At 41.3% G+C, this 25,945-nt stretch overlaps 1 protein-coding gene across 1 annotated transcript in view; it reads left to right on the plus strand.

Moving 5' to 3' along the window:
* Window positions 1-25,945, plus strand: part of LOC115054656 (sodium/potassium-transporting ATPase subunit alpha-1-like) — a 43,529-nt gene that overhangs the window by 7,671 nt on the left and 9,913 nt on the right. Inside the window, 3 exon segments of the mRNA XM_029519963.1 lie at window positions 4,412-4,477; window positions 8,481-8,558; window positions 23,512-23,622. Of these exon segments, the coding sequence (XP_029375823.1) occupies window positions 4,412-4,477; window positions 8,481-8,558; window positions 23,512-23,622 (255 nt within the window).

Genomic DNA, 25,945 nt, shown 5'->3' on the forward strand with positions numbered 1-25,945 from the left:
TTTAGATGATTCTGCTCAGCAAAACAATAATGATTTGTTTTTCGCCTAATTATATATCTGTTGGAAATGCCAGTTAGATGTGCTGTAAAAACAGGAAGCTTTCTCCTACCTTTGACGGACAGATGAACGGCACTGAGGGTGTTTCCAAGAGCGTTCGATGCTGCACACACGTACAGCCCTGTATCCTGTTCTTTGCAATACAGAACCTTCAGCGTGTAGTATCCCTCTCTGTCCTCAAATATCAGGTGACGCCTGCCGGGATCAAGGGGAACGCCGTTTTTCTTCCAGATGATCTCAGGTTTTGGCTTTCCTGTCACAAGACATCGAAACTTTGCGTGTTTTCCCTCTGCCACTGCAAACTTCTTGACTGTTGAAGGGTTGACAGGCTCTTCTGTGACTCGGGACAGACCGAGCCGCCCGGCTCGATGCTTTGGTGACCACTGGCTGTTGGTGTGACCTCCGGAGGTCATTTTGCTCTCCTCTCGCTCTGGAATGGGCTCAACAAGAAGGACGGCCCCGGCCAAGGCCTCGCCGTGGCAGTTTACGGCTTTGCAGGTGTAGACTCCTTTGTCTGGCATGCGTGTTCTGTAGATCTTAAGTTGGAACCAGCCACCGTCTTGATTGCTCACGCTGAAGTGTGAACTTTCAAAGATGTCGTTCAGCTTCTTCCCATCTTTTTCCCATATCACCTCTGGCAAAGGAGTGCTCCAGATTTTGCAGGAGAAGGCAGCATCTTCTCCCCTGTCGACACGTAGAGAAAGGGGTTTGATGAGGAATCTTGGTTTTTCATCAGATGTTAAATCCACCTCTTCTCTTTTTTCACCAATCTTGCTGTTCCATTTTGTGTCTCCATTTATCGCTGTATGTTCTTTCCTGTATTCACCATTTTGCACTTTGCAGAAGCCATTCAGTTGTCCTTCAAGTTCTCCGTTTTCATCAGTTGGTTGTTTTATACCATTGACCTGTAACTGCTTATTCTTCTCTTCCTGTTGTCGGGCCTCTCCCTCCACTTTGAGGGAAGCTGCTGCATATGTTTCACCTATGCTATTTCTAGCCTTGCATATGTACTGGCCAGCATCCTCTGGAGTCACTCCAGTAATGGTCAGCAGGTAAGCTTTTCCCTCCTCTGAGAGCCGATAACGTCCCTCAGATAAGATCTGGACATTTTTGCGTTCCCAGATCACATCGGGGCGGGGATCCCCACCGATTTGACACTTTAGGGTGGCATCTGCGCCGCACTGCGCCACCACAGGCCGCGGGTACCCCAAAACTCGAGGCGCACCTCCGAATATATCCATTATAATGTCTGTCTTTGGCTTCAGTGAGGAATTTTCTTTCGTTGTGGGATTGCCTGGTAAATATCTTCTTTTTCTGTGGTGAAGCTATGAGACAAAGAAAATTTACCTTTCAAAGAGCAAACAAGTTAAAGGGACTAAAATCTGTATGGTACAAGTATGCCTGCTGACCAAAATCAGATGATCGCTTTTAAATGAGATATATTTCATTGATGATCTGAAACCAGACGGAGATGATTTGAACTCAGTGTTGGAATGAAATAAAAGCTTAGTAAAATGTTAACATGTTTAGTAAAGTGTTGATCACAGGTTTAGTGGTTTAGTTGAGTGCGTTTTGAATTGAAACCACTCTCAGTTCTCTCACAGCTGGTGCTGTAACTCACTGAAGAGTATATTTATAAAGTAGTCTGTCCAAAAAAAGACACTGAAGCGTGTGTGTCATATCGCACACAAACTGTGCACTGACACACCTGAATTCACAAACTAAGATGAAACTGACCCATAAACCCACATGTGTGTCAGCTGGATCCTTCCTGATTGTTCGTCATTGTTTCTGAACTTTTATCTTGTTGCCAACATCTTGAAGCAACGAGAAAATCGTTCCTTCAGCCATTGAAACACCTTTTGGTTTGATCTTGTGGCAGTCAGTGGAAAATGTGAGCATTTCATTTGCCCCTTGTTGGTGTCACCATCTTTCTTTCAGCAGAATTACAGCAATCTCTGTCGACACCATGTGGTTTAATCTGACGCACAACCTTTCAACAGCTGGGATCACATAGTGTAGTTTCATGCTGAAATATACTTGTTTGTGGCTCATGTCAGATATTTTTGAAGTTGTGTGATCAGTAAATACAAGAAACACTCTCAGCTACTCTTTGAGTTGAATTGGACTGAAATGATTTTTTCTTAGAAGAATTATTGAGAGAAACAATTAGATTCAGACAAAATGTATGAAAGCATAACTGAAGGATAAACTTACCACTCCGTGTAGTTGAATTTAAAGCATTCTGCTGTTGCTGTGATGATCTGCTCTAATTATATGACCCTTGGTCCTTCCTGTAATTGCTGTTTGACTCATAGGAGCTGCTGATATTCGTTCTGTTGCCCTGGAGATCAGTCCTGCAGACGGCGCGAGACGTTTTAGCTCTTGGTCCTCGTTCGTGGATTCTGGCACAACTGTCGCAGCACGTGGCCACGGAAAGTCAAAGCAAATTAGAAAGAGGTGTCATGTCTTGGCTGTGTCCGGCCGTAGTTTGCAGGTGGCAGAGAGGAAAATGACTACAGGCTCGGTTCATGCGTCAGCTCTGACACCGTCATTGTCCAACAGCGATAGAGTGAGTGAAAGAGAGGGAGTTGGGATGGAGGGTGGGCAGCATTAAATGCTTTCACAGCTGCTGCCACTGCAAGCCACCACCTAAAAATACCAGCAGCTTTGATGACGCTGTGCCAGATAAAGTTAGGCTCTCCATTCACAGAGCGTGGCTCACTAAAGATAGAGGGGAGGCAGAGGTCTGCAATGGATCACAGATCTCAATAGATATCCTGAGTTAAACCTAACAAGAGACACTACACCCCACCTGTTGGAGCTCCTTCAGTCATGAGTCATGCAGGCTCCTAAATGAGGTCAAGCTAGAGTAACGTCAATATTAGAAAATGATTTATATGAAGAAGGATAAACAGAAAAAAGTTCCAGTCCCAGTTAACTCCCAGCCAAGTACTGACGTATCTGATACATCGGTTTTCTGTTCTCTACAGTTTTCCATTTTCAAAATAAGGTCAAACATGAGAGATGATTTGACAGGATTTCTATACATTTTCAGACAATATCATTGCAAGATGGCTAGTTAATATCACTAGCTTCAGCCACTCCTAAGCTGCTGTCACCAGTCGATTTTTATTTCTTCTTTTTAAGGAGCCACGAACCAAAAAGCCACGACTCTTTTTATAAACCTCTTTCAGTGAACATTGACGATCTGTCAATTTGTCACTAGTTCAATCAGAACTTTCACTCTTTCTTAACCTTGAAAATCTTGTCCTATTAGTTGCGTATAGCGATGGTACAAAAGCAGAGATTGTCTTCTTGGTGATGTATGGGACACTGATAAGGAAATGATCGCCCAAGTGTTTGGAACATTTGAGCCTATGATGAGCTGGCAAATTAAATCCTCATATCAGTGTTTCAGGAAACAATTTTAATGTCTTATCTGCAATTACATGCCAGAAGAAAACACTTTAACTGCTCAGTGTAAAAGCTAAAAACGTTAAAATGATTATAAATGATTGGTTAATTTTTAATTTTTTTTTCTTTCATGCGTAGTATCCCGAGCAATCCTCACCTCCCTCCAATGACAGATTTGAATCTGGTCCTCAGAATTGTTGCTTGCATTCTCAGACAACGGCTCTCTAGGCTATCTCTTCAAGTGGAGTGTTTCAGACAGCCAAAGTCCCTGACACATGCTGCTAACTATCATCATAGATATTTGACCTTCAGCGCAGGCCACATAACTGTGACCCCTTTGTGACGGTTGCTTACTTCATTTGCTTGGCACTAATTCTCAAACATAGATGAACTTTAAAACTTCTAGATATCAGAGGTTTAAACAGGGGGAAAAGATTGATGAGTTAGAAATGCATAACAGAGTCATTTGGAGGACTCGCAGCACAGTGGGGACTCCATTTAAGGCTGCTGGTAGCGCTGACATTCTCATCCATGCGGTCATCCCTGCAGCTGTTTGGTTGGATGACTGCACCAGGTCTCAGTGCTGCCCTTTGTCCTGTGATTTGGTTTCAATATCAAAAGCTGATTGGCAGAGACCACAAGCCCCTTCTAGTTTTCAAATCAAATAATGCTTTTTGTAAATCTCAAACCTTTGTGCGGTGAAAGATTTTATGAGGTGAACCATTCCAGTTAACTAAATCAGAGAGGTAATTCAGAGTCACGCTGACGGTGTTTGGTATCCTGGACTGATCAAGGGTTCAAAGGACAAAAAAACACAGCTGGATTAATATCTCACATTCTTTTGTTAAGCTTATGAAAATGTGCTGCCTGTAGCTTTCAAGGCATTCAGGTGTTTTGCTGACTCAGAAAGGTTTGATGTCTCATCTCTATCTCACAGGTCAAAGCTGTGGTCGCGGGGGGCAACGTCTCTAAAAATGAGAGAACTGCTCCTTTAAAATTGCTGGTAAATATTTCATTTGTTCATGTTAATGTTAACCTGTGCAATCCGTGTTAATGATGACTCCACGTGCTCTTATTTTTTCTCAGAAGGGTGGATGATTAGCAAATTAAATGTGGTTTTATTTTGAAAATTTTGAATCGTGAAAATTAAATTTAAAAAAGCCTCTGAAGTGCCCACATTTCCACAGCAAATTCAGTGCAGGTGCATTGGTGTCATGCTCAGTATTGTCCAATAGATGGAGCTAGAGATTAATTTTATTTTTATTTTACTACCAGGAGTCATTGGAACTGACGCTAAAACATATTACCAGAGAATTTAGAAGACATAGATCAACCAGACTTTACTCTTTGAGCCAAATGACCTTTTGAGGAGGATGGCATCACATATCAGTCATAAAAAGGCATGAAAAAAAAATAGTCCCTTGATAGAAAGGAAAGCTTCAGACTTTGTTTCATTGTGATCTTATGAAGAGGGAAAGTTTGTCCATTTTATTGGCCTCCAGATGAAACTTCTCTGACCCCGGAGACCAGCAGAAGCGTGTCCAAGCTCACGTACACACTTCATGGCTCGGCCCGATCCCTCCATCTTACGCTGCGTCGTGCAGTGGTACACGAGAGAGAATCTTGGCGATGAAGAAAAATAAAGATCAAACATTTCTGGCAGTTAACCTCTGACATTTTAGCTCCTCCCACTTCTCCCTGCATGCTGGAAGCATGCTGGGTGCAATAACAAGGGATTCTGGGAAAGACAGGAGGAGGCCTTTAAAAAAAAAAAAAAAAAAACATATATAAACAACATCTGTGTGCATGTGTGCATAATAGAGGAGTTTTTTTTCCAAGTTTTCTTTTCTACTGAGAGTTATTTTAATGCCGATTCACCATTTTATCCCAGATTTATTCAAAGCAAATTTAAAGCAGCTTTTGTGAAATTGATTGGCCTTGTTTTGGCCTTTTTGGGCCTGACATTTTCCAGCCGAGGAGAGAGTGATCCATGGGATATAATGTCCACATATAACTATTACAGTTGCTTGTCTTTGAAGTCTGAATGAGTATGGGCTCAGTCTTCTCATCTAAGTCTCAGCAACCTTTTGTCCCAACGTGTCAAGCCTTTAAACGAGCCTTTAAAGATCCCGTCAATGGGCTTTATCGCTACAGTTTTTTTTTTCATTGGTATACTACGTTTGTATTACTCTGCAGCTGAAAATAGTCCCCAACAGATACGCTGTACTTGTATCTGAAGCTCATTTGCATCACTATGTATAGAATAAGGCCAGCAGCTGTTATTTTCTGTCCTTGGATGCTTTGTACATATATCTGTCAGTGGGTTTAAAATATGGCCCCTCAGATAACAAGACAGTCCCTCTAATGTTCTGATCTCAGTCTGCATCTCGGGTCGACAAAAAAATCCTCGGTTGTTCTCAATCTCTCTGTATTTTCCTGTTAAACCCTCGTGCATTTGTAAGAGCATTTTTCTTTCAGGAACAGATTTACTCTCTTCCCATTTAATGAAAAGTTGCTCATGATAATTTAGCTCACAGCAGCAGGGTTATGATTTGGGACATGTACCAACGTTCCCTCTGACGCTTCGAAACAGTCCATGTGTGTATTGTGTGAACACTCTGACCTCCATTTTGTTTTCTGCTCTGTTTCAATCCTGGATTTGGCATTTAATTTGCTTCCATATTGTATCTTGTTTCAATAATGAGAGACAGATGTTTTATTGGATAAATGTTGCATTACTTGTCATGATTGGAAGCAGATGGTGGAGTAAGGTGGAAAAGACAGCTGACAGAGGGCAGAGGACTATTTCTTTGTTTTCTTGTATGTTGTGCGACCAGCAGTTTCAAGAAACCAACATTGTCAAAGGTGGCCTTTTATTGATTAAATTGCATTCCTTAAATTTACAAGCCACATCTTCAATGTCATGGACTACTTGTACTAGGACTATTTTAAACATGAAAAGCTGGCTAGAAAGCAATGTTGTAAGCAAGCAAAGATCTGGCAAGCAGTTAGAGAAATTGAGTCAGTAGGTACTTGGAAGCCAGTTTTTGAAAATCGAAGGGATTTGGACTGGTTGGGAAATCCAAGGCTTTCTGGTGGACTGGTGAAGCACAGCAGGTCAGACGCAGACACCATGAATCTCTGGAATGAAACATCTCCTGTCATACAGGAATCATCTCTTAATATGGCAGTGCATCGACAGAGTATTTGCTTTATTTAGCCTCTATGACCTTTGATTACATCACTAATCTGAATATGATTAAATCGGACACCAATCCTCCTAATCTATACTTCCTGTTTCAAACACTGTTATTGAAAATGTAGTTCCACAATAAATCTCATTGTCTTAATCTTTTACATCCAGATTTCACAGTACGATGTGATGCTGCTATGACTGATAACGCCACACTGATGACAGTTTATGCCAGTTCTTGGAATAATGTGCTGTCAGTGAAATTCAGCTGCCCTGAATCCACCGGCCATGCAGCCTGACCCTGAGAGCGATCCACAGCATACTGCCTTCTGCACTAAAGCAGTCACGCGATATACAAAAGCCTTTCGCGGCAGATGTAGATGTAAATTACATACACTCATCCACGCTCAGATGGACGGCATGACAGATGTGAGGAGAGCTGTAGATGTCGTCACATCTATGTGCCGCTGCTGGCAACCATCTGGCGCACATGCTGACTCTTTACTTGAGCTGATCGGACTCTTCGCCACCTTCACTTCCTATCTGCTGCTTCTGCTTTGAGAAGGAGCTCGAGAACAAGTTGCTGTAGATTCCAAAGTAAGACCTTTTTCATGTACACATGATGTGTGGAGATAAGGATGTGGGCACACAACTGTGCTCCCACAACATGTCACATCACGTGATCACAAACACACAGCTGCTCATTTTGAAACTTTGTTGACCTTAATTAACCATTGTCTCTAATTAGTGGGAGATGATATAAGGAGTGTGCGCTGCTTAACCGTTAGCTAAATTATAAATTGAAATGCACTGGGAATTTCTATCCGTCCATATGCTCAATAATTTGTCCAACTCTGTAAAATAACATCAGTCGTACTGCATAATTCATCACTTCGCCTACTGACAGTCAAAACCTTTTACTGAAGCTATCAGTCATTATCTTTTCAGCTTTGTGGTCGCGGCCGAATTAAAAATTGAATTATTGATAAGATTAGAACAATGTGCATTAATATCAATCCCATATTCTACTGCTGTGACAAATACCATGAATAATGTATGACCCCAGCTCAGTTCATCTTTAACTGAGGTCAAACGAATATGATGTGGTTCTTATGGCTGAAATGCTCAATGAAATGCACACAAACCGAAGCAAAAGGAAAATCTACAGCTCCAGCCAGCGTTACGGTTTCAGAGAAGATGTACTGATGTGCAGGAATGTGAGCGCTGCTGTACTTCCGCCCCATCTTACCCTGTCTCTAAAATATCATCTGAAAAATTTTCTTATGAAATTTGGTGAACAAATGGGCACGATGCCAAGGAACAATTGATTTGGTTCTGGTGGTGATCCAGATCCAGAAGTCAGGTTTTAGCTATGATCAGCAGAATAAAAGTCCCGCATTCAGGAAGTTTCACATTTTCCGTTACTGGAAGGAATCATGCCTGTGGATGTAAACGCAAAGTACACCACATACCCTCTCGTTTCAGAGAGTGAAAATTGATTTTGATGAATGAATGAATCATCCTTTGGCCAATACTTGTCGTGAGGGAGATGTGGACTGAATGACTGGAAAGGAAGCTCAAACATTTTGGAGTTGAAAAAACAAAACAAAGCAAACAATCACATTTTCGTCCCGGAGAAAACACACAGCAGCAGCTGAACATTACGGATGTGTCAGATCTCATTCTACCAGAGTGCTGTTATTTGACGGGATCTCACACATTCATTCCATTTTCCCCTCCTCTCATTTGATTTCAAATTTTCTTTTGACATTCACTTTGTTTACACTGCTTGTCCCCCTCTCTTTCATTAAAGATGAAGTTAGCCCACTTCTCAGAAACTTGCAGCCCGACGAGGAGAGATGATGACAGCGTGGAGCTCTGGCTTCCCAAGGTGACTGTGCACACGCGTACACAACATACACATTGTGTGTTTTAACTATACATGGCACACATTGCAGTGCCATCATTACTGCTCTCAGCAAAATTATTGATAGAGGACACACTGAGACAGTCTCGCAGACAGAGAGAGAAAGGAAGTTTCATCTGCCAGAGGAGAGAGAATGGGCTGAAAGCTAAAGATGAGACTCCAGCCAATTCTTCCCTTCCTCCACAGACAAGTCAGAAAACATCCTTTCCTACTTTTGTCAGGTTGTTATGGTTACCTCATACTTCCTGGGACACTCAATTTAAAATGAGAAACTCTCCAACTGTGGTCTGGTGGAGGAATTCTTCCTGATTATGAAATGTGCTCATGATAAATCGAAAGTTTGAGAACTTGCTCACCAAACAGACACAGTGCCTTTCTGATATGTAAAACGTGTGTGAGAACTGTGTGCTCTTTTGAACTAAATCGCTTTACAAAACAAAGAAACACTTCGTCAGATGCATGTTGGTATAGATTTCTCTATGTTTACATAAGAACTGAATTCATGTTGTTTTGTGGTTTTGAGACAGAACAATGTGGTCTCTTAGTTTAAATAGTTTTCTTTGACCAGAAATAAAAGTGGCAGTAATCATTATTTGTCTTTGTATTACCATGTGAGTGAGAGGTGAGGTCGCTCTGGATTTGCTTGATCAAATGGAACGAACCAGGAAGTTTTCTCAGACTGCAGATGATGAATGGAGAACAGCAAAGAGGTGTGGCTCACAGGGAGTTATGAATGAAGGCAAGAGGGAGACTGAATGAAGTACTTTACCTGATTGAACTTTCACTAAGCCCCGTTAGATATCTTAAGCCCACATTACGAGCAGAGGAAGATTAAATAACAGCAAGCACAAAATCCCTGTTTCACCATAAAGATAAAACATATGGGATTACATTTATATTGCAGTTTCTTCCCATTTGTTCCTTTTAAATGCATCATGACTTTAAAGCTGAGTAAATCAAGGCTCACCAAGGGTCAGTCAGTGATACCATCCTTTACTTCATGACAGGACTACAGTGAAACCGCATTGTTGATGGATACATTTCCAGTGGATCTTCAAATGGAAGATACATTGGAATTGATATGAAGTTCTCATCAATATATGTTAAATAATGGCATTTTTAGAGTCAAACCCCTGATATGATCAGTTTGTGTGGTTTAAATTCAAGGTGGGTAAATTTGAATAAAACATAAATGTTCATGCTAATCCATCAATTGTGCTTTTCCTCCATTGAAGATAATGGTGGTGGATACAAAATGAAGAGGCCAACACATCCAAACAGCAAAATTATTTCTGTTTTTTAAGAATGAATTTTGAGCATGTTGTAGTGTGTGTGTGTGTGCGCCATGTTAGTGCTGTCGCCATCCCTTTGGCTCCCAGACTCACGAGGTGCTTTGTGCTGACAGAAAATAACAGCAGCTATTAATTACATGATGATTGGATCCTTACATAAGCGGTTGCACGTGCGTGCGATAATGAACCGAGGAGGCTCAGCGATTCACTGCACACATGGATAACAAAATGGCAGAATGTCCGAGTAGGGAACGAAGTGTTATATAATGTGAATCCAGTGCACATGTGTGCATGATTGAGTAAACCAGACCAGGAAAAAAAAAATCATTCACTGACAACGTAGTACATGTATGAGTGTGTGATTATGTGCGCTTGCGTGAGTGCAGCACTGACTGGCAGATTCTTGCAATAAAAGGCCAGATGCCCACAGCACACTTGCTGCTGTGCAGCCATTATGTTTGTAGATGTGTGTGTGTGTGTGTTTCATTCACAAGAGTGTTGAAAAGCGTGGAGGGCAGATAGAGACAGCAGGGAGCGGAAGAATTATGACATAATGCTTCAAGACATTCATTTCTCAACACATTTAGCCTTGATACTACAACAATGTGTAAATGATGTTCGAAAGATCTAAAACATCAACAATCAGGGTGGTTGTTCCTCTGAAGCAACGAAATAAAAAAATAAATCAAGCCTCAGAATCTGATAGACTTTTTTGAGCCGAACTACAGGCTGAGATAAGAATAGCAGAAAGATGATGAAATGAAAGGTTGACAGAGTCAGAGCTGGATGCTTGACATCTTGCTCCTTTTTTTTTTTCCCCCTCCTCACATTGTCTGGCTGCCTCCTTATCCCAAGCATTGTTTGCACACTGTATTATGTGTGCACGCACATTTATGTGCTACTGGATTTGCTGAAGGAATGGTTATCTTGGTAAATGGGGTGTGGATCGTTGTCATGGCAACTAAGTAATGGGATGAAGAAGACGAGCATGTGCGTTTGTGTTATAGGAGTGTGTCTTTGGGAGTGTGTTACAGTGTAACCAGTAAAAAAATAATGTGTGTGTGTATTTTTTGTGTTTTTGTTGAGAGTAGAACAGCAGAATGAGGGAGGAACAGAACTATGCTCCAGGAAGACTGTCATTGATTTATTTATTTATTTTTTTATTTTTTTATGCTGACAGTGTATTTTGCCGATCTGTGTGTGTGTGTGTGTGTGTGCGCTGAGTGAAAATTTCCATCAGGGCTTTGCTTTTGTTTGAGCGTATGTGTCCATGCATCATGAGTATTTTTTTTTTTTTCTTTTCTTACATCATCATTCAAATCCAGGCTCATGCTGCTTCATGCGTCACCAGAAAAGAATCACTCTTTGTTGAAAAGAGCCAACAAAGAGTTGAAATCTGAATTCAGGCTGTTTTGTAGGAGCTCAGAGGGGATCTAGAAATATTTTCGTGCACATCCAATGTCATATTGGGCCCCCAGAGGCCCCCAGTGCAAATCCATCCCCATTCTGTGTATGCTTGAAAAAATCCATCTGCTCTTTCCTTGTTAAGATCAGCCCCTGAGGTCCCCTTAAGCTCAAATCCTCTCTTTGCTCCCTTTCAGCAGACACCAGGAGAGGAAGAAACAGCTTCGGTGTGTGTGGTGGTGCCGTATCTGGTATAGAGTGTTTACATTTAGATTCATTTGATTAAAATTACTTTTAATACGAATTTTTTTTTAATTCAATTTAGTAAAATAGCCAGTTGTAGTTATATCAAGTTCAAGTGATTTCACGTTTTTTGTGAGAACGTCTGGGGCCCGCTGCTTTAGCCTTGTTCATCGTCATTGCTGCAGTTTTTGCCCTCATCTGAATCAGGTTTAAGATCCATTTATAATTAAGTGTTTTTAGTGTCTCTAGGCATGGAAAAAAAACATTCACCTTTATCTGATTTATTTATTTATTTATTTTTATGACTGGATCTTCCTTCTCTGTGCTCCGTGCTGTGATGCTTTTGAATAGTTGCCCGCTGTAGTGACCAGTGGCCAGAGGGTTATTTCACACACACACACATGCAGTCACACTTGCAGACAACACGGTCCTATGTCAAAAGTGTAAAGGGGACATGAGATTTTTTTTCTTCAATCACATTTAAAACTTTGCAAGAACAGAACCAAAGTGGTAATCAGTGTTTTCTGGTGTTGTGATATTTCTTTTTGACCCTGTCTTGGCTGATTATTAGTTAGTTCGACTGTGACTCATAAATAATCATAAATAAAATGCTTCATATTTCACTGAGAGCTTTGCCAGAAGAAATATCTGCACTTACACACACACACACACACACACACACACACACACACACACACACACTCTGATCCATGAACACTGAGATAATTATCAGAGGTTGTCTTCCAGGAAACTGAAATCCTTCCATTGCAGTCATTGTTTCCACTCCATTCCTAATTCTTTTATTGTGCGCTGTGCACATTTGAACATTGGAATTCACTGTAATTAGATTATTTTGTTTGGTTATTGCTGATTAGGAATTCTGAAAATAAAAACAAGCAAAAACGATTGAGTCAGCATGTAGATAGTGAAGGAGGACAGCCAATATACCGAAAACAATGCACCATTTCACTCACCTTTGATAACTTCAGAGCCAACAAAAGCTTGCATTTGTTTTTCATCATCTCTCTCTCTCTCTCTCTCTCTCTCTCTCTCTCTCTCTCTCTCTCTCTCTCTCTCTCTCTCTCTCTCTCTCTCTCATTCCTTTAATTGCAGCTGTAATCCTGAGCCAGATTAAAGGGATGTGCTGTGTCTCTGTTGAGGTTTGTGTGTAAGTGTTTGTACATGAATGATGCGTACATTTCTCTGAGATTTCTCGATCCCGGTTATCAGCACATGAGTTGAAAGTATCAAAATCCAATCTACTCTGTCCTGACAACTCTGACTAATGTGACTCTATTCACTCATAATGATCTCTCTCTTTATCTCTCCTTCAAAACCTGAAACGATTGGCACTGTCCTTGACTCGTGTGTATTTATGAACATTTCACCCCCTCCAGTCAGAAAGAAGCATCTCAATACTTTCAGTACACAAGTTCATGCATACAGTTGTCCACCCTGCTTTTTTTTTGTTGTTGTTGTTGTTGTTGTACTGACCTTTCAACCTTCTAAGTGTTTATTTCAAGTATTACAAAAGCATTTAGAAAACTCTAAACATGTTGGGATGTTTGACAGAAGAGGAAATGAGCAGTTTGCAGCTCCATCTGAAAGACATGATTTAGTATTCCTGTGATTATCTAGTGCCTGAAGCATAGCCACAAAGTTTAACCCAGATATTAAGCAGCACCAAAATTGTCGACGTAATGACAAAGATATTTTCACTTATACCACGCTGAACCTTCTCTGCTGTTGAGATGAAGGTTTCACCTTCTTTATTAATTCATTAATGAGAAATTAGGGGCAGGCATATGAAAGCACTGTGTTTGTTTCTTTGTATTTATGTATGTGTGTGTGTGTGTGTGTGTGTGTGTGTGTGTGTGTGTTTCCGACATTGTTTTGCTGATCGCTGATGCAAAGAGGCCCTAGTAAAAGATGAACTGAGGCCACTCTAGAGCTATCTGCCTGAATTTACCTTGATCATTATGAATCCCTGCTTTTTTTGTGTGTGTGTGTCTGGACAGTATCCCATCATACCAACCTCATTCTAGTTTGACACACACTTCATAGATGACTTTTAATGTTGGAGGGAGCTAGTCTAAGACAGCAGTAAAAGAAGGTGGGGGAGAGCTATATAATAATATTCACTCATATCCAGAAGTTCTACATATATTCAATAATTCATGCAGCTGAACTTCCAATTAAGTATGACATAGTGACTGAGATAATTTTCTGCTCTGCTGCGATTAAAAACCAGTTCTGCTGTGTGTTTACCTGTTCAGTGAAAGTGTACTCTCTCCAGGTGATCTGTCATATCGTCTTTTTACGCTGTCAGAGCTGATTGTTCTGCATTTTTCTTTGCTGCTTTCTTTGTATTTAATCTGACGAACGATCATACTGACAGCAGTTGAGTTGAGATTAATGGAGCAGACAGTGATTAAACGGTCAAGGCACGTTTTCTTCTTTGCACTGTGAATATAAAAAAAAAAAAAAAAAACTGAAGCAGGGATGGCCCAAAGAATGTCTGTGTTTTTGTGAGACTTAAAAAAAGAACTTTTTGCCAAAGTACGGCTGATATATTTTTTTTTTTTAGCATATAAGACACACTAACCTTTATTTGACATCATACAGTGTAAAAGGAAATGGTTGTAAATGGCTACTGAATGTAGTGAGGCTGCCATTGTCCGTCAGTGGAGCTTTAGTCCATCAGGAGGTGGTGTTGCTGTGGGAGAGACTGCGTCTCTTGCCCTCTCTGTCTCACTGCAGCTTGGACAATGACAGCGGAGGGTCTTTGTCCTGTGTGTCCCCAGCTGTTTAAGCCTGTTGGAAGTGTATATTTCTAGTTTTGTCACCGGTGTGTTGGCAGAAGAGTTGGTGAGACTGACAACTGAATAGTTTTCATCAGATTTTCTGCAAGCCATCACTTTTTCATCACACGTCTGATTCACTAACTCGTACAATGACAGGCACACATGCTGCTTCGCTCCTATCATGACTCTGCTGCTCACGGTTAGCGAGGAAGTTTCTGTGTGTGTGCTGGTAGTTTTCCATGAGGGAAGGCAGTGAGGGCCCCAGGGGAAAGTCTTCATGGGGGGAGGAGCCAACAAAGACATTGTGAGTGGATGTGTTGGGAGCGTAGGTGTGTGTCTGGATGGCTATGATAATGAGAAGGAAGAGCGAATGTTGGGGGAGGGTACAGGTATCTGTGAATGAACTCACCTGAGGCAGTAACTGCTGTAACATGCAACACTGAAAACTCCAAAGCAAGACAGGGTTTGTGTGTGTGTGTGTGTGTCTGTGTGTGTGTGTACACTGTCAGTGGACTTGCAAATTAGGGAAGTCTCTCCAAAGTGAAACGCAGAGAAGTGGAAAGATACTACTGTCACATGAGTTGACCATTTTCCGACTAAAAGTTTGAAAAGAGACCCCTGTGGAGAGAAGGGAAAATGGCAAGAAAGACTGGTATGCAGGAAGGAGAGTGGGAGAGGAGCAGCCGGATAAAAGACAAGTCGTTTGTTTTGAAATGCCAGTGTCCTTTCCAAGGACAAGCAGACATGCCATTACTGTCATGTGACAAGACTCCTCTTCCTCCTCGCCCACTCTGTTAAACTCCTCCCTCTCCCGCTTTCACTAGCCTGTCATCTGTTTCCCCTCATCTACTCTTAACTTGTTCACCTTCATCTTTTCTAGAGGTGAACGAGAAGGTGAGAAAGCTGCTGTCCGCTGTGTCTGGACAAATTTTAAACAGCTAGCAAAAGCACAATATTTGCAAAGACTCACACAACTTTCCCTCACGCCTGTATATTTGTAGTTGTGTAGTCTGGGGTTACAAGTATTTTTGGAGTTCTCTCTCAGTTCAACCCTTAAAAATAATGCCAAGGAATCCTTGAAAAGTTGGAATCTCCACTAGAGTTTAAAATAATTGCTGGACAATGTGTTTGAACAAAGTCATGGCTCCAGTTAGTAATGACTAAACCATCTCTGCTCACTGATGGGTAAGTCATTCTGCTCTCTCTAAACATTTCTCCTTCATCTGTACAGTCTAATCATGGGTTATTTACCACAAACTCAGTGACCTTTGACCCAGTTTATGAGTCGGGGCCGTGCTGCTTCTCTTCAGGAAGTGAGAAAGCTTTGCTTTGTATTGGCTGTTACCAGCAGGACATTTATTCTGAAAGTCTGCCTTAATACATGCAATGTAGCACATCTCTGACTCCAACACACACTGCACTCCCACTGACACAGCTAAAGAGACATAATCACAAGTCACAAACTCCTAGCTGCACTTCACGTTTCTTTGACCAACTTGGTGGAACAGACAAGTTGTGTCGTATTGCTCTTTGGGTTTTGTGTCGCTCAATTAGAATCTTTTTCTTTAAATTTGTTGTTGTTTTTTTAGCACTAAACTTTGGATACACACATTTGAAGGCATTTTCAGCTTTAGGCAGAACCCTCTTCATCACACAGCTGGCATAAACATAATTTTGGTTTAAGATCACAATTATATGTTGTTTTGTTTTGGTAGGTACACCCAGAAATGAATGAGTAGTTGAATGTTTACAATTATGGCAAGGCATAATGATAGCTTACTGTATAAAGTAATCCGTAGCTGAAAGCCTGAGCTGTGGATCTTTTTTCCTTTTTTTGGAGGGGAGGATGCTTGAGTGTAGATTTCGAAGCAACGCTGTCAGTTTATCAGAAGACGGAGGTCATGACTCCTCCGGAGATTACAAAATTTGGTCATCTTTTCACCGCATTCACTCACATGCACCTCTTGACCTTTTGACCCCAAACTCACTCCCTCACAGAAAGATGGAGGAGTGAGTAATTGATTTGTGCATCACTGACTCTTGAGTACTTGGACATGACAGCCACTCCACCTGACAGTGTTAGTTTCTACAGTTTTTTTTTTTTTTTTTTTAATTAAATGAACACACCATTCTTTTGATCATATAAGATCTTTATTCCGCAGTTCTGTAAGTATTCAGTCATTCACTAAATGCTGTATTTGGTTTCTATAGCAGGTCGAAAGTTGCCGCGTTACCTTTCTTAGTTTAGTGTGAACCTAGTTTAGTGTGTTTATTATTTTTGACGACAAAGGAGGAGAGATCAGTGTCGTAATGTAACTTAAAGGTGGTGTAAATGTGAGTGGATTTCGTAAGCTGAAGAAGAAGAAGAAGATGTTCTCGCACACAAATGATTCATTTTTGGTGGTCATTCTGGTGTGTGTATGTCAGCAGACCCAATCACATCTATGCTCAGGTTTACACAGTGGAGTATGCATGCATGAGTGAGACAGAGACAGTGGCTCTTTGTTGCTGTTGCCAGGATTGTGGGCCAGTCAGGCTGAATGTGCTTACAGTGACTCTTTCTTTCTTTATCCTTCCATTCATTCTTTCAATAGTTTTCTGTTTCGCTGTATTTGCCTTAATTATTCTGGGGAATATCAAACAATAAAGTCTCAATGTGATCCCTCACTCTCGCCATTCACTCATTAATGCAACATATTTTTAGAGTTACAGGGTTATATGCATGGTTTTCAAGGACAGGTGTATTATACCTCTTTGTGGGTTAGAGACTTATATTCCAGAGTTATAAATAACACTGGCAGACAAAGCTGTTTGTTTCCTCAACAGGAACCGCTCGACTATCAAGATCAAAACACACAAGAACCTAGTGAAGCCTGTGGACCGTCCATGGAATCATTCTTTAAGAATAATGAAGACTTGTGGACTGTTTAATTACCACGCAATTTCATGTGAAGGCAGATAATATATGGATTTGACCATGTTGAGGGTTAGGGTTAGTGAACTGCCATCACGTTTTCAGAGGGGGACTTCTCAAATGGCAATACGGAGGTTACAGGGATATGAGGGAATGAGATTTATTTGTTTGACAGTAACCTAACAAGAACAACAAATACTGTACAAATACCTCTCTCACCTGCTCTTTCGCTCTCATTCCTCTAATTGCAGCGATAATCCTGTGGCAGATTTTCAAAGATGTGCACAGAGTGTGTGTTGACATGACACCTGTCATTATCAAAGGGGTTGAAACTGAAGAAGCCAAATCTGCTTCACTCTGTGCTGATCTCTACTTCCACCAGCCCTCATCAGAAACGGGCCAGTGAAAGAGCTAACTAAGCTTTGGAGCAGATGTAGGACGTTTGTGATGAATTTGGATAGGATTGTTTTTCTTTTTTGGAGTATGCTTTTTGACTTGGCCTTGCCTTGCCAGACTGTAGTTCCAGTTAAAACAAAAAATGTGATCCAACAGCTTGTGAAGCATCCAACCCAGACCGCTGAGAATTCCCTCTGTGACAGAAATGCTTTGTTGTTGTAACCTACAATAATACACCTTCATTCATCAGTCACAGCTTGTGTAGATGCTGGTTGGTTCCACTTTATTCATATGCAGCATTCCTGCAACCCTACGTGTTCCCTCTGTAATGCAGTTTGGCCTGGTAGGAACAAGGTTTCAAGCAAGTGTTTGCGCTTTCTCTTTCTTTTCTGTCCCTCCCTTCGCCTCTGCTGTAAACATCTGACCTGAATGTCATGCAGCTTAATTACTCGCCACGTGTGCATGTTTGTCTTTTTCTAGCGCTCCAAATTCACAAAAATCATTCACAAGCAATCAGAAATACAAGACTACCCAATTCAATTTCAAGCTTAAAGGGACAAAGAGAGCTTTGCGCTCATCTTCCACTTAGCCTGAGGAACTGGTGTCATGTGACTCTGCAAATTAAAAAATTTCCATATAATTGGGCTGTGGAAAATGTTATTAGGCTTTATTAGACTGAGCAGTTCATGGGTGTAAAAAGGCTCCCCTCTGAGTGACAGTTGTCATTTCATGATGAAATAAAGAAAGCTCTCTTTTTCACATTTTGTCTGCACTTTTGTCTTGTTTCCATAAATGCAGCCTTATCATCAGTAGTTATAAGATAGTTATCAGCGATAGAAGGTTTTGTGCCAGGATGGATGTCAGAAAGACTTAATGGGACAGGACATCAAGTTCCCTTATCTGACGAATAAAGTATAAAGTGAGCTCAAGATGAGGGAGTGATTTTTGTCTTTATCAGTACCAGCATGGGCTGGAGTGTACTGTTTTCTCTTTCTTGTATCTTTGTTAATGCGAGAAAGGATGTTGGACCTTGACACGAATATCCCCACTAGCAGATTAGTGAGGACGCTGCGGTAGATGGAGTGACAAATCTGGTACCGATAACGACTTTTTCTCCTTCATCTGTGATTTTTCTCTGCGGGATTTGAATATTTTAGACCCGAGAGCCAGCCCACCTTGACTGTTCTGCTACCAGTCATCTGGACCATAAATAAGCTAAAATGTCAGTGAGGATTAGGTTTTAGACTGCTGGTGGTGAATAGATTTATGTCCTGGTTCTGGGCTCAAAGAGAAAAATTCCACTTCTTTTCCTTTTTTTCCAGCCTTGAGACAAACACCTAAGTTGGGAATTTAAAGCAGACGTGTGAAGTCCCTTTCAGTAGTTTTGAGTTCCTACTGGAGAAAAAATACAGGCAGAGTCACTGACGATAATGCTCAGTGGATTTCATGTTTTTATCAGTGTGCTCTTAAAGGCTCTTGAACCAAAACAACTGTTCCTGGTATGATGGTTTGCTCTCTACTGAAACAGAAGTACTGGTGATGGCATTAGCGCTGCCAGCATTGACCATGTGTCTGGCAATAACAGCAGCGTGCGTCACAGAGACACTCATGGGAGTTAGAGGTGTGCAGCCAATGTTTCGAAATTTGGGGCAGCAATAGCGTGAAGTTGATATTTCATAACCTTCAGTTTCAATTTTATTTCCTGCTTGGTTGAATGCAAGAGTAAAACATGAGAGTGTTGTCTGTGTTTTCCTCCTTATGTAAGACAGGTCATGCTTTCAGCCTTTTAAAAAGTTGGTTTCAGGAGAAGATTCTGCCCCCCCCCCCCCCCCCCCCCCCCCCCCCCCCCCCCCCTCGTTAATTAAGATACATACAAGTCACAGGGCTGTCACAGCTGCAGAGGAAAGACAATCACTGTAAAGACGTGACCGTGTGTGATTGTTTTCCGCGGCCAAAGGCACGGTTTTCAAATCATACCCAACCCCCAATCCACAGCAATCCACAATTTTCCACCACATTAAGTCAAGATTTCTTTGTCCCATCAACAGCTAAATGTCTGAGATAACTGTACTTGTGTTTTGCATTAAGTCTACCACATATGTAACATTTCATGATTCATTTGTGTCACATGGCAGATCCAGCAACAACGGAGAGAGCAATGTAGCTCCACAGACTCGCCACTCTATGCTTTAGAAGACATCAATCTTGTTTTGAGGACATTATCTGTCTGGATCTTTTAAGACGATAATCCATGAAGCCTGAAGAAGTTGTGGTACCACTCATTTTTGAAATGTTATAGTCCATAGCTGATGTGAATGCAAATCCAGATTTAGGTTCTGTTTTCGGACTTTGTAACACTTGAAGAGTGCACTCTTTCAAGGCCAGTTGTGAGTCTTGAGTTCAGTTCAGTTTTTCGGCTGTGTTTCTGTTTATAATGTATTTTTATAATGTAATTTCAGTCCTGTTGAAATCATTATTTCGGTATTTGCATTGATTCAGACATATCTTTTGCCTCCCTGTGGCTCTCTCCTCTCCTGTCAATCTGTCCCAGACTTCCATCAAGTAGGAACAGTTTCAACACACGGGTACTTCGGATTGATTATTAAACATTTTGAAATGCCTCTGCGTCACACTAAGTCCAAAGTTCATGACAGTCAGAGCACTACAAGGGCAAATTGCGGGGAAGTGAAACATTTACACCGCACCTTTTATATAGATATGTTTGCACTGGCTAAAGAAAATCTTATACTGTTCACCACAGTCATCTCATCTGGAAAATGTTTCAGTTTTGTAGTGAAACATTTGATTTAATGATCCTAATTGTGATAAATATGAATGGCCATATTGTCCAGCCTCAGTTCACAAAAGCCAAACTATTTGCATGCCCATGTCATTTTCTCGTACTTTTATGGATGTTCAATGTTATTTTACTATGTGACTTGTTACTAATATGTTTCCCCTAATAATATTACTATTACTCCCTGTACTCACTGTTACAGTGGCATGCCAAAGGCCATGTTTTTGTTTTTTTTTTCTCCAGCCTGTACGCTGTTTATGTATGGCAGAGCATTGTTTGGTGTCAAACAAGAACCTATACGACATCGATTATGGAGCTGAAACCTCCATCTGCCACATGAAAAACTCTGAGGGAGCCACTTAGGCTCAATCACAGTTTGCTGTTCTGGTTTTATTGATGCAAGAGCGAGACCACTGCCGAGTGGGAGGTCGATTTCCCAAAGAGGAAAGCATGCTAAAGTACAATTACTGCGAATGAGAGCACAGATAGAAAATTCTCAATGTGTGTCTTCGCATTGTGTTTGAATGGAGGATGTGGTCATGCATTGCCGTGAAGCCGAGGAGACAGGCACTGGAATTGGATGGACAAATAAATAGCAGCTGAGATACTGTTTGGCAAAGCACATGTTGTTGGTTAGAGAGCCCGGGAGTCTCATCAGATGATCACGAGTTACTGCGCCACAGATTCATTTCTTTTGTGTCCTATTATGTTGTGGCAAACAAGAACAGCAGTCTAGATAAGAGGAAAAATAGTTTTTAATTCCTTCTGGCCTGAACGCTCCCTCTGAAGGCTTTCTCTGTGTCTTGCATCACCATTGTATTTCTGCTGGTTCCGTTTCATTTTCCTGAATAAAACAAGAACAAAGTGGAGTCGGTGTACTCCCAGCCCGACTGACCAAGCGGTCCAAGGCCGATCCAGCAGCAGTGACTCTTTCATTTTTACTTTTTTCTTCCCCTCCTGTTTCACTACCTCAGCTTCCTTCAGCTACTCCTCTCTTCATCTTTGCATCAATGCCCCTCCCTCCTTCCTGCATGGTCTAGTAACTATAAACAGTTTAAAGTTTACTACAAACACATCCAACAACCCCCAGTGGCCTGCCAACAAGGACACCGCCCCCCACCCACCCACCCATTTCCCTCCTCCCCCATGCACGTGTCAGCGAACAGGAAGAGAACTCCCTGGTTTCATGAGGGACAAGGGACTGCAGGGTCACAAGTGTCCTTTGGCGCAGCTAAGGTGGCCGCCATAGTCGTGAGATGACATTGTGATTCATGTAGCTGCAGTTTTTTTTACCCCACAATTATTCTGTTCCTCTCCAAGAAATCACATTGTGTCGTAAAGGAAGTTGGGCATTTCTGGGCCATTGTCTGATTCAGCCAGTCATCAAAACCTTCTCACTTGACCTTTGTAGCTGTGAATTAGATTTCTGCTCCCAGTTGTCTCTGCAAAACCTTTTGTTCTCTTGTTCCTGTCTATCAGCAGGACCAATTAAATACGTATTTGTATCCATTTCTGGATTTAGCAGCAACTGAACTTTGACCAAGTGTGGACCTGAGACCTGAATCTCACCTAGTGCTTAGAGCAGTCGGAACAAATTGGGTCTCACATGGGACTTTAGTGTTTTCTCAGGCTGATTAACGTATATTAATCCTTTACCAACTGTATGAGAGGTGCAGGCAGTTGGCCAAATACCGCTTTACGCTACAAATCTATTGGAAATACAATGGTGTTGTATTGTGAAAGACATTCCAGTGCTGCTCTCTTGACTTTTCCTCAGGTGAAAGGACTTCAAAATCAAAATCAGTGGTGTTTTTTTTTTTTTTTTTTTTTAACAGGGCACACTGACCTGAGATACTGAACGGGAGGCTAAAGACTCTCTGGATTCCCCTCTCACTGTCTTTGCATACCACATGTTATCTGTGTCCAACCTTCTTTCCCTGAATCCTCATGGGAAAAAGCCAGTTTTAATCAGTTTCTCACCTTTTTCTCCCTCAGTCTTTGTTATTCAAATGGCTCGTTCAGCTTTGAGCAATAGCTCACCTGCAGAACTGGACTTTCACCTCTCTAGTTCTGGTTTTATCTCTGTCTCTCTCTCTCTCTCTCGTTCACTTCTCCACTTCATTGCCCCCTTTTTTTTTTTTTTCTTGTCCGTCTGTGTTTGGACTGTAAATGAAGTGCATGCAGATAGAAAATATTCAGAGGGACAGAGAATCCCGAGCTGTATCTGGTCTAAACCACCTACCTGTTGCAAGGTAAAGTTAAAAATAATATTCATGGGAAAGAAAATGGACGCAGACGGTAAATGAGTAAAGAGTGAAAGAAGAAGGGAAGCGGTGAGAACAAAACTGGGAAGTTGAGCAAGATTCACCCCTCCCCGTTCTCCCATAATCCACCAACATTACCCTTCCCTCCCCCCCCAGTGCACCCCTTTCCCTCTCTTTCCCACTATAACTCACCTGTTGAGTTTCACTCCACCCTGCTTCCCCTTCTCCAAACTCCTCCTCCTCAAGGCAGGTAAGCCGGTTGTAGATATATAGGTATGGAAGTGAGAAACAACCTATCTTCTCTGCTCTGGAGAGTGCGGAAGACACAGGGCTCAGAGAGAGAGAGAGTGAGAGAGAGAGAGAGAGAGGGAGAGAGCAAGAGGCGGAGTAGGAAAGTTACAATTTAAAAAGACAATTGGATTGACTGTGCGCACACTTGCTTTGCAACCATGGGGCTGGGAGTAAGTAATGGAGGCTTGTCACTTGTCTCTGCTGGGTAGTAAATTCTCCAGATTTCAGTTAAGATTAGGCTGAAGGTGATTTTCCTGTTTTGAGCTGAGACCAAGTTTCACTCAGACGATTTTGAGTAAACTTGGCAGTACTTTGTACCTTACTTTCACTATCTATTTCACGGGTTCAATAATTTAAGCAGGAATTTTTCACTCTGTCAGATAGGAGATTTATTGCGATTATAGTTGGCTACAACTGTACTTGTGCAACAAAAGAGGAAACTCCAGGGCAATTTTTCCCATGTGTCTGAGTTTGAATCAACTTCTGATTTTGCCTCCCTTTCTTTAATTCAGAGAGGGAAAGATGATTACAAACTGGCATCAACCTCAGATGGCACGGAAAAGAAAAACAAGAAAGGTAAAGCACAGAAGGATATGGACGATCTGAAGAAAGAAGTTGACTTGGTGAGTACAAAAGCAAAAAAATAAAACCTGTCTGCAATGTAAAAATTCACAACTCGAACTGAAACAGTTTGCTCCCAACTTTGGTGAAAGGAGCAGGCGTTAAGTGATAAGACGTTCTACTTTAAAAACGAAAACATGCTGCTTGCTTCATGCTTTTTAACCACCCTACTCAGGCTATGTTAATAGCTTTGAATGCTTAAAGTCACTGCCATTGGTCACAGCAATGACACAGTGGCAGCTGAGGCAGACTGCTTTTACCTCGCTGTTAGTCACATGAGGTGTAACTGTTAGCCCTGTATTTCATAGAGATTGCTACTTATACCACTCTATGTGCCATCACATGTTATTAAGAGATCATTGCAGTGCTTAACTTCGAAGTCATGCTAATCCAGGTTGATTTTCACAGCGTTCAGAGGTTCTGTTGTCATTACAGAGTTAAGATTCTCAAAACATATGAGCTAGTTCCCTTCCTGCAGCCCGTAAACATCTATCATTCTGCCTGTGCTTGACTTTCAGACTCACGTTGTGGTTAGTTTAATTGGCAAGGCATTTTATCTAGCAACAATCTGCACATGAGCTGCTCTGGATGCACAGACGCTTGCGGTTGTAAAATGCATTGATAGAGGTTTATGTCACATGTAGATTAGTAGTTGACAAATTTCCACTAGTGTCAGCTTTTTCTCAGTCTGAATCTGTCGTCGACTGAGATCATTTCCCAAGGTCACCAGGGCGCTTGCTTTAGGTTCATCCCCACTTCAGGGAAAAGGGCTGATGGACAATTTCACACCACAAACTCTGTTTATATGCACACCAGTGGCAATTAAGGGGATGAAATGTACTTATTAAGTGTTGCTAAGGTTTAATCTGTAATTCAAGCCCTTCCTTGTGAGTGAAGTTTGCTGTAACCACGCTCATGTCATCTTTATTTGTCCAGACGCTGTCTTTAAAATGGCCATCTGGAAGACAGAGCATTGTTAAGCCTTGGTTTTACTGTGTCCTTGACAAGGTCAGGTCACAAGGAGGCAGGTTCAGGTCTTATGTTCACCTCAGTACGAATATGATATTAAAAATGGCATTAATCCAAATTTTAAGTCAATAATGTTGAAATAACGATAAAAAAATTTTATGTTTTTTTTTTTTTTTTCCCCCCTGTGGGCAAAAGACTTTTACAAGGTCATTAGGTATATAAATGGATCCTGGTTGGTTAATTTTTCTGGAATGACTTTTTAAAGAGCTGCAACCACAACAGAATATGAAGTCCTGTCTGGATGTCAGTTTTTTTAGAATTATTCATTTAATTAGTGCAGAAATCTTTGCCCAATGTCATGCAATAGGTCACAGAGCGCTGCGGGTTATTTGGTAAAGCCCCCATTTAGGTGACATATTAATGATTATTGCCCTCCATGGGACTTAACAAGATCTCAAAGTCCTGTTGCCACTAAAGGATATATCAAAGGCATAGCAACAGTATCAGCCATCGACCATATCCTCAGTAATATAGCATATAATTACCTGCTATTAACAGCAGTTTCTGCCTCTATCACGTCCCCCTGCTGTTCTAAGCACATTGTACGTTTTGAGAAAGGCTTTTAGCTGAAGCTAAATGTTTGACTCGGGGAGCACGAGAAGGGCAACATCATGTATTGATGAGTCACAGGTTTGAGATTTGAACCACAGTGAAAGCATAATGGCAGCATAGAGCAGTAGCAAGAGCACAGAGCCCATGAAGTTGACATGTTAATGATTATTGCACCGGCAAACTTGTATCATGCAATTAACTGAGGCGTCAAAGTCCAGTTTAACACCAAAGAGACTATTTCCATGCCAACAAGAAGCAGATTGTGATAAAGTCCAACATAAAATACTCCCCCTTCTGTTCTGTGTAATAACACTGAATACAAGGAGATAACATGGCATGGGTCAATATATATATATATATAGCTGCACACCTTTTTCTTGCACAAAATAGTAATCCTTTATTTAGTGCTATTTCAGTCAGGATCAGTCACATGTTTGAGAAGAATTTGTCTCCACGGAAACCAGTGTGGGCATTTTACTTGGGATGTTTCACTCAAGATCACAATACTTTGTTGTCCTACAGAGTGAAAAATGGAAAGTGGGAGTCAGATATTATTGCAGACCATCCAAATCATGCTGAAAGAATCTGTATTCATTCACTCACTGTAGGCGGTCTAAAAAAAAAAAAACAAACAAAAAAACACACATCGGTTTGGTAGCTCCTCTTGTTCACTGTCAGGTTATTTACTTTTTGGTTCTTTTCCTTTTTGAAAATATCCAAATCTGACCAAAATTGGCCGGGAAA

Source organism: Echeneis naucrates, chromosome 2 (genome assembly GCF_900963305.1).
Source record: "Echeneis naucrates chromosome 2, fEcheNa1.1, whole genome shotgun sequence".
Taxonomy (NCBI): Eukaryota; Metazoa; Chordata; class Actinopteri; order Carangiformes; family Echeneidae; genus Echeneis; species Echeneis naucrates.